General features: G+C 29.4%; 1 protein-coding gene across 1 annotated transcript in view; it reads right to left on the bottom strand.

Moving 5' to 3' along the window:
* Positions 1-10,012, bottom strand: part of LOC106466901 (vacuolar protein sorting-associated protein 18 homolog) — a 172,377-nt gene that overhangs the window by 60,862 nt on the left and 101,503 nt on the right. The window contains exons 9-12 of the mRNA XM_013927208.2: positions 7,389-7,477; positions 5,017-5,115; positions 3,519-3,600; positions 783-869 (exon numbers count right to left, since the gene is read on the bottom strand). Coding sequence (XP_013782662.2) covers positions 783-869; positions 3,519-3,600; positions 5,017-5,115; positions 7,389-7,477 — 357 coding nt within the window. The remainder of the gene's footprint in view (positions 1-782; positions 870-3,518; positions 3,601-5,016; positions 5,116-7,388; positions 7,478-10,012) is intronic.

Genomic DNA, 10,012 nt, shown 5'->3' with positions numbered 1-10,012 from the left:
TGTTGAAATGGAAGGGCATGTTTATGGAGTACAGACCAATTTTTTTTACTACCTCCCTACAAGAAAAAAACTTTCATGAAAAAAAAAAAAAAAAAACAACTAACAAAATGTTTCTTGAAATACAAATACCATCACACTGATGCATAACAAAGTTACACTTCAAACATTAAAGAAACAATAAATACTAATCATAAAGAAAATTTAAAATCCTATAATAATTTCTACCATCCATACGAATACTACTGATACAAATGTCAAATTGAATATAACATCAATAACTACAATCAAAGTAAAAGCATGTAACTGATTAAAACAAAATACCACTAAAACCAGAGTCTAAGAAAAACAATTTATCAAAATATAAATGAAATCCAGAATAAAACTTTCAAACTACAAATTTTATCACTTACAAAAAACAATTAGTAAACACATGCCTGGCCAGTACAAGGTGCAAATGTTAATAAACAAAACAACATAAATCTCAATGTTATGAACTTCAATATAAAGGAATTAGGAAAAAGAACCAGTAGAACAAAAAACCTAATTCCAAAAAAAACATATGGTTCTAAACTCAAAGTACTTCTCAAGATCAATATAAATATTGAGCAATAATCAGCAATAGTTCTAACTGTATCTCATGAATTAACTCATTTAAGATCAAGGAAGGGTTTTTTTTATTGGTTAGACCATGAGGTTGCATCTCATGTTACTAGCTATTACCATAAATCTACACAATCTTTCACAACAATAATATCTGCACATCACACTGCTAGTTTTCTTACCTGTCTGGATAAAGTACCAGTGTGTGGAATTTCGTTAAAACAAATGAAATTGGACTCTTTGGAAGGTTTCCTTTTACTTCTGGGTAGCTGGATCAAGTTAAGTATAGAAACAATTAAATGTTTAATAACACATGTACTATTTAACTTAGTTTTCTAGTAACCTGGACAAGCTTTATAATTAGTAAAAAAACTCCTTTACATAGAAAAAATAATAATTTCATATGTATCAATAATGTACTGTATCTTCTAAAAAGGAATGACTTACTCCAGTAAAAAAGTTAGTTTTTGGAATGCCTTATTTTTTTCTGTTTAAGTATTACTCTTTGTATGATTTAATTGGAGAAAACATTACTTCATATCATAGCAAGAATAACATTTTTAGGAAAAATAAACTATGAAGTTGTAGCAGATAAGTTTCCGAAAGCACCCAGAAATACTTACTATGAACTGGAGTCACTAAAAGCTATTAACTAGATATGTGTAGAACATTTAAATTTATTCAGTTACACAATAAATTTACTTTTTTTTACAGAGTTATGAAGAATATTTTATTATTTCTTCCAAACAAAGTATGGGAATGTCAAAATACATAAACAAATGTGGAATGTTCACTGCTTGGATTACTTGAACTCAAGCCATTAATATTCACTGAAAAACAGTAAGTTTTGAACTGTTATGGTGATACAATTTTCACACTAGATAACTTAAAATATAAAATAGAAATACATAAACCAAAAAATATGATAAAACCTAGTTTTGATAGAAAAAGCACAAACCAAACTAATGTTCATATTAGACTTGGATATTTTAATCTACTTTAACATATATACAGTACGAAGCAATAAAGTCAAATAACTGAAGTCTAATAAAAGTATCTTGATGATTCTTGGTTCTTTGTTTAAAATTATGTTTTTACTTTTTAACAGATATAATATGGTTTTATTAAGTTTCAATGTTTATAAACAAGAGTTTTTAATATGTTCACCAAATAAACTTGTCATCAAAGAAAATAAATTTACTGTTTAGTGATTATGGTACATGTCTGCAGAATATTGTGATGACTCAAATCTTTATTGAATATAATTCTTATGTTTATTCTATTCAAACAATATACATAAATAAATTGTCTAACTAGATATTTATTTGTAATTGTAACATTTTTTTAAAATAACAACATGATTGCCCTTACTGCAAAAGTAAAAAAGTTTTTATTATTTAATTATCAATTTATTTGATTTACAGAAAATCAGTGGGGAATTAAGACATGGTTGAAAAACAAGCAAAGGCAATTGTATGATGGTATTTAGCTGACATTAACGATTCATCTGCCAAGTTGGAAATGTTCATGAAACTTATGTGAAAATATTTTTTTGATAAAAAATGTTTATAAATATGCACTACCGGCACTTGTGTTTAAAATATAAAATGTTGTTTTTAATTATTTATTATAATTAAAAAAAAAATGTTTTTGCAAATTCTTAAATGGCAACCTTCAAAAGGAGTTTATTATATGAAATCAAGTTAGAAAAACACGTAGGTACAAGAAGTCTTGATAGAAATCAATAAAACCCCTATTACCTGAGCTGTTTTGAAAGGTCCATCTCTCGAAAGCACTCGGGTTATAGGGTCTTTATTCATTTATGTGAAATCAAGTATAATTCGAATATTACTTTACACCATGTTAGAATAATGCAGTGGTTGAAAAATTTAACATGATAGTACACACCCATTTTATTATTTTTGTTTTGGATTGTAGGGGGCATGTTGTACTAATCAATTAATGAGCTAGAGCTAGTCGATTAATTGATTAGAAAATACTACTAATTGCCCAGCTCTAGTGCCTACGTGCTTACCAGTACTGTACTACTAGTTTCCAAAAATCTTCATATTAAAAACAAACATAAGCAGTAAGAATAATGAGTTTAAAGAAACCATTAAAATATTTCATTTCAAGAGGATGCCAGAATTTATTAATAAAAAGGTATAACACAGGTGTACTGAAGAAAAAAACCAACATTTAATAGTACAAAATAAACACTTAAAAATAAAACTATCCTCAAAATACTTCGTTTTACTTAATAATTTACTGTATAAAAATAGAATACCACAAAACTGGGAAAAGCTTCAACATCTTACTGTATCATCATCAGGAGTAAGATGTTGAAAAGTAGTGTATACAAGTCTTTTCCCAGTCTCACAGTATTTTATCTTTATACAATAAATTATTAAATAAAAATAAAACGTTTTACTGTATACTGAGGACAGTCTAATTTCTAAATATTTATTGTGAACTATTAAATGTTGGTTTTCTATAATAATTTTGTGTTTTAGAAAACCTACACATATGTCATCTTAATCTTAATAAAAATTGTAGTTACCAGGTCACATTACCATTCTAAAATGAGTGCAGTGAATATTCAAAACCAACTAAGCTTCCTTTCTATTGTTTTTCTACACTCACATCTTCAATGTGACTGGTTGTGCTAATCCATTAGTTTTTAGTAGCTTATGAATTATTTTAGAGAAAACACTTAGGATTTGGTTTCAGAATTTAAAAAATCATCAAATTCCTATCCCAAAGAAATGCACACAACCTGAAAAGCTAGCAATTATGACCAAATTTTATAAACATTACATAGCTTACAGAGTTAAAAATTTTTTTTAATGGAAATGATTAAAAAATGGCAACAAAAATGTACTAATGAACATAAAGATAGTAAAATTGAAAAATGATACTGAATAAGTTGAGTATCAACTGTAACTGAGTCATGTCCAGCCTGTCCAGTTGTGTCAATAGTTCCATGGTAGACACCAGGTTCTGTAAAAAATATTGATATTGATTTTATTTGTTTTTGGTTTCCATAAAAAATTATTATACTCATCACTTTTTAAAAAAATTCCATCTCCTTTTATAGTGATATGACTGAAAGTAAGTTAAAGAACAAGAATAAGCTCACAGTTTGAAGAGACAGGCATACAAATGATTGCTGTTGGTTTAGGACTGGAAATTACATGACTACCTCAAATTCTTAACTTATCTCTCCCTGAAAGCAAGTACTGCCCCACTGGATACAAGACAGAAAGGGTTCCTACATAAGTCTGATTTTTTTTTCCATGAGAAATTTCTGATTTTCTTTGACTAAATGTTTACAACAAAAATGCTGAAAAGCTGGATTTGGTACAAAGGAAAGTATGATGATATTGATCAACAAGATAGGAAAGATAACCACATAATCATATTTCTTGTCAAGATGACTTCCTCCTTCCTTTATAACCATGCAATCCACTCACTTTAACAGTACAAACTGTCAAGCAAGAAAAGGGAAGTTTAAGGAAACAAGCCACCAGCTACTAATAGTTAAAAAGTACATGAAAATGTAAAGGTAAAATTACATTTTCCAACTGGCCTCATGCAGAATAAAGTCTATTCAAAATTAGCTGAAAGTCAACAGAAAAATCCCTAACTATAAATTTGCATGTCCTTCATGAATGGAAAAAGATGTAAGCTCTACCACAAGATGGCTGTTTACTTGTCAACTATTTGTGAGAGCATATTCATGGGAAATTAAATAGTGTAATTTTCCTATAAGGTTCATTTAAGACTTAAATTCTAGACTGCCTATGTCAGTGATCATTCTTATTGCACATATTCAAGGGAGATGATCCTCAACTCATAATAACTTGAACAAGTCTTTGTAACAGCCCTGCTAATGATTAGGACCTCCTTTCAGGAGAGAATGACAGATAAACAGAGTCAAGTGATTAAGCCTTATAAAGTAACCACTGTGGTATGTAATTCTTGTCTCAGTTAGAGGATTGGTGCAATTTTATGATTTTTGACATCCTGTTTCTGAGAGCATCACTAAGTACATGCAGAACTGTTCAACACCTACAGAAAATTTATTAAAAAATGCATAGTTATAGTCTTTCCTAGTTATGTAAGTGTTTACGTGTCTGACCATTCAGTAATTAATAATGATTATTGATTTATTTAATCAAATATTTTTCACAAACTTTCATGACTTAAGCTTTTTTTGTTCATACTTTTGACAGATACTTTGTTAAAGAGTGATATCTAGTGAGGAAATTCATATCTTAAAGGACACTTTGGACCTGAAATTTTCCTAGACAAAGTGTAAATGAGAAAGATTGTCTCATAATAATTCAGAGGATGTCTTTTAAAAAATTACAAGTACTGAAAAACAAATATATAATCAGAGCTCATAATCATTACCTGTCATCCAGCCAAAGGTTTCAGGAAGAGCTCCTGGCTGAGGGTAAAATAACTGTAGTTTGCTGTAACCCAACTGTCCAGGAATTTCCAAAAACCGATCTATTATGGATAAAGTTCAAGAAATAAAATATTCAATTTGCATTTCCAAGCTACAAAATGAAAACTGAAAGGTACTGACAAAAACACACAAATCATACATCTTGATAAAAAAATAATTTTACATCCCTTGAAAATATAAGCTTGTGTAATTTAACTCATGCTATCCACATTTTTACACATCTAAAGATACAAGTGCCTATTACCTAGTTAGTTCTTAAGCTCTTAAAAACGTAAGTTCAATTACTTGCTTCAGAGGGGGCGAGCAATTGAGTCCATGTTGTGTTTTCTGTCTGTGTTTCCGCACATGTATCTCAAAAGTAATTGACCAAGGTACACAAAATTTTACCTGAGATGGGAAGTCAATATGGGACAGTTCTCTCCAAATTCGGTCCAGATCTGGATTCTCTATCACTTTAAAGCATTTTTTATAATGGGTAGATAGGGCAGTTTTGGTTTAAAAACTCTGTAAAGTGTAATTGAATTTGTACCAAGTTTCATGAGCATATTAAGGTTGAGATTCCTCATCATACTACAAAAAATGATCTGGATCTGAGAAGAATTTTCTGAGTTTTTGAAAGTAAAATTTGACATTATCCAATATAAATGCATGCAATCTTGAAAAGGAGTGGTATGGTAAGGGTATATATTACAATGTTTTCTTTAGAGAGCGTTGTCTATTTTGCCTCCAGTTTGAAATTTTTTACCATGGTATTCACAGAAAGCCAGATAAATTATGATAATTATAGGACCTCATTTGTTTTTTATGTGTTAGTATTATGTGTTTTAGGCTCATTATTTAATTAAATAAGAAATATCTAGTGTAGTAGTACCATTAGTATAAAAAAAGTAGGCTTAAATTTTATCAACAGTCCACAGCAAAAAAAAAAAAAAGGAGGCCCAGGTAAGTACTATATATCTTGTTTTTCATGTGTATTCTCTACTTATTATTATAAAAAGAACTAAGATGTAACAATTAAAACTTATTAGATTAGATAAGGTAAAATAATGAAAAAATATAATAAAAGTTCTTCACAACTTATGCTCGTGAGCAACTCATGTTACATAATTCAATAAGGTAATGTTAGCTACACATTCACTAAGTGATTTACAACTTGTATGGTGGGATTATTAGTTAGTCATGGTTCAAAGGGCAATAAAACAATAAATTAAGTATAAACAGATGTATACTGTTATGAGCTTTAAGATATTTAGGATAAACAATTGTAGTTTTATATTAAAACTTGCAGTCATTCTAAAAAGAGTGATTTAGAATTTATTTCATATTTGTTTATGGTGGTTATGAGGTTGGTCAAATTGATGAAATAGGTGTAGAGTAAGCATAGAGAAAATAGCATAAAATATAAAGTTATAAACTTATGTGTTTTTAGAGATTATGCAAAAGAATTTGACAATTTTCAGTTAAAGAAAAGTATTTTAAATCTTAACATGAAAATCACTTTGTACTCAAAGAAGCCACACTCTGACTCTAAATATTCACAAACAATTTTTTTGTAAAAATGCTTCATTAAAATAATCTGATTTTATTTGTAAAAAAAGACTTATAGTGTTTAATGAAAGCTTGACAAATATTGTGAAAATACACAACACATATTAAAAGTTATAGTATGGAATCTCTGTTGGTCACTTTAGAGTCATGAACTTAATCAAAATGACCGAGCCTGTAGTGAGAGAGTTAATGATTGGTTTCACGTGTAACTCTGCATGTCCTGTTTTATTCTTAGTGGCCCAATCATCACACCAGTCAGGAAACATGCAGGTGTATGATATCTGCTAACCTCCTGTTTTTTCCAGGCCAGATTTTCTTTGCTTTACTGATAATCCTCGAGATCCCACAATGTTCAATCTATTCTTATATTCATTTTGTGCCTCTTAAAGGAGACTGTTATCAGTCCAAAATGTTTAAAATAAATATTAATACAAAAAATTTTAAATTAATATCACAAATGAAAATTCTTTTTTTAAAAAAAAGCTTTAAATTTATAGGGTAAAAATTAAAACAAATTTTTGTTGTTGTTTGGCTATAAAATGCAACATTTCTGGGACAAAGTTTTCTTCCCTATAACCACATAATGCTAAAAACATCACCCTTGACTGGTATAAAATTTTCAAAACTGATATTTACATTTTTATATGTAACTACTTTCAAACTTTGACAAAAACTTCTAAAAGTACTGGTATTAAAAATTTATCATGTTATGCATGTTAAAAATATATACAATAATTCTACTTGAAGTATAGAACTTTCCTCTCACCTGGAACTTCTGGGTAGTTGTTGAAAACGTGCTGTAATACAGGATATTCTGCATTGCTTGGTACACTACCCAAAAACTGGTAAAGTCGACTGTAAGTATAAAAATAACCCGATCAAAGAAAAAATTTATTAAAAAAAAATGCAATTCAAACATGTAGTATGCACATGTTTTCAGCCCACATTCTTTATCTCAAACTCTACTGACAATTATATTGACACTCCCATACTATATATTTCATATCTCCAAAATATTTTGACTTCCTCAAGTTCCAATTAGGAATATATTAGTCACATGTTAAACTGAACCCTAGGGTAAATTGTCTCTACTTTATCTTGTTAAAGGTTAAATGAAGAATATAACTACATGAAATTCAACAACTAGAGATTCAAGGACCTAGTTTAAGGAATAACAGATGTTGTGATTCACTGTGCATATAATACAAGAGACAAGACAAGGTGATAAAGTTAAAATAAACAAATTATTTATTGTGAAGAATTAAAGGTTGACCAGTAGGTGACAGAAGCAGTGCATCATGGTATAAAGTAAATTGCATTTAGCTTTAAGTGAATCAATAACTACATTCAAATTTAAATAGGAAATAAAAGAAAAAATCATACACAATCACCAAATACTGGATAAAACAAAAGGAGGAACAAATCTCTCTGAAAACACCAATATTGCTTTCACATACCTAGATTATTAAAAGCACAAAAAATGTTTAAAAAATAAAATTAATTTTAAAATATGCAATATTAAAACAAAAACACACAATCTACATCTCTAACTAGTACCAGCCAGTGATCATCATGACAAAAAGGGGTACTATATCCACTACTTAGCCATCATTTATAAAAAAACATATTACATTTATAAGTTGCAATTCAATTTCAATAGATTCATGAATATTGCTCATAAAATTTTGGTTCTGCAATAGTTTTGGATTCATTCCAAACAACTAAATGCCCTGTATTACAAAAAAGTAGTGTGATTCCCAAATTCCCTCTTTTCTCATGCTTACAATATTTGTGATATTCTTTAAGTTTCCTCTTTTGTTTGTCCAATATAAACTTTTTAAAATTAAGTTTAATAAACAGTTTGTATAAGAGTATTTTTAAGAACAGTAAAAACTGTCACATTACTATGTTACCACAAATTAGTGGTAAACTACCCAAACGTTTTAAAAACAATTTTAGAGTTGCCTATAAAAATAGTTTAAAAAATAAGTCATTTTTTCTGTTTAATGGCTAAGATTTTTTATATAAAAATAAAAGGTAAGATATTTATGAATTTTTTTTTGTAATATATATATATAAAATTTATAATGGATAAACAAAATTTTCTTTTTATAACACACACCAGGGTATTAAAGTAACTGGAATGAATACAAAATTATTGCTGTAGCAATATTTTTTGAGCAACACGATATTCATAAATCTATTGAAACTCAAAAAAGAGGCAATATTATTAATAATATTAACAGATCATATTTACATGGTGCTTTCCCACCCGCACTTGGGTCAAGACAATTAATGAAAAGCTTGTGCATGATCTTATCATATTTACTGACTCCACTGCTTTGTCATATGTAAATATTATAAGTTTTTTTTTCATATATAATGACAAAACAGTGTATCTGAAGCACTGGATTGTGTAGAATGTGTTTTGTATTTTAATATTCTATGTTCATTTATTTATTTTCAAACTTTTTATTTGTGCTTATAATAATGTAGGTATGTGGATTTTACTCACATTTAGCATGAAGTTTGTTTTATCCAATTTTGGTGAATTCACAATTCTTCTTCTCTCTCTGTGGCCATCCAATCGAAAAACTGGATTACAAACATCTGGAAATATGTCTACCCTACACAACAGCCATAAAGTAGTCTACCATATCCAATGTAAAGCAAGATTATTCCATGAAATAGAGCAAAGCTACTGTGATTGGATCCTGCTAAAGAAAGTGACACTTTGGGTTGAATCTCACATATTCAGCTCCAGCTGTGATGGGGGCATGTGTTAGAGGGTAAGTATCACAGTTCATCAGCATATGCAGCTAATTTTCCAGGCCACCACATTTAAAAGCCCTGAATTCTGGCTCTACTTTACAGCAGGTTTCCTAGCTGCAGTGTTGGTCAGGTTCTAGGTACTTCTTTGCATCTAGTGCTGGATCATCGAAACTACACAACAGATGTTGTATCATTTGTTCATATTTCCAGGAATTCCTTGCAGGTACCTGACAAAACCATTTAATGAAGCAATCTAAGTTTCCTTTGCCAAACCCCTGTTTCACCTTACAACTGTAGCAAGGAATAACTAGCATCATGTATGTTATTTTGAATGAATTATTGTGTAGCTGGTGTCATTGGCAGGAATTTTTACATTTCACAGAATGCCAAACACACATTTATGCCCACAAGCAACGTGCTGCCATATCAACAGACAAAGGAATAATCCAGAAACTTCCCACCTTCTAGAGGCTGAGAAAACCATGTGAGGACATTCTGAGCTTTTGATTGGTTATTCATACATCATAGACAGAAGTAGGTGTACATAAGCATGTATTTCCAAAAATGAAAGAAGTTGGTGGGGCTTACTGTGCTTGATTCACTAAATTTAATGATATC

This window comes from Limulus polyphemus, unplaced genomic scaffold (genome assembly GCF_000517525.1).
Source record: "Limulus polyphemus unplaced genomic scaffold, Limulus_polyphemus-2.1.2 Scaffold2417, whole genome shotgun sequence".
NCBI lineage: Eukaryota > Metazoa > Arthropoda > Merostomata > Xiphosura > Limulidae > Limulus > Limulus polyphemus.
Note: the sequence above shows the minus strand (reverse complement) of the source record. Positions and strands in the feature narration are given on the sequence as shown.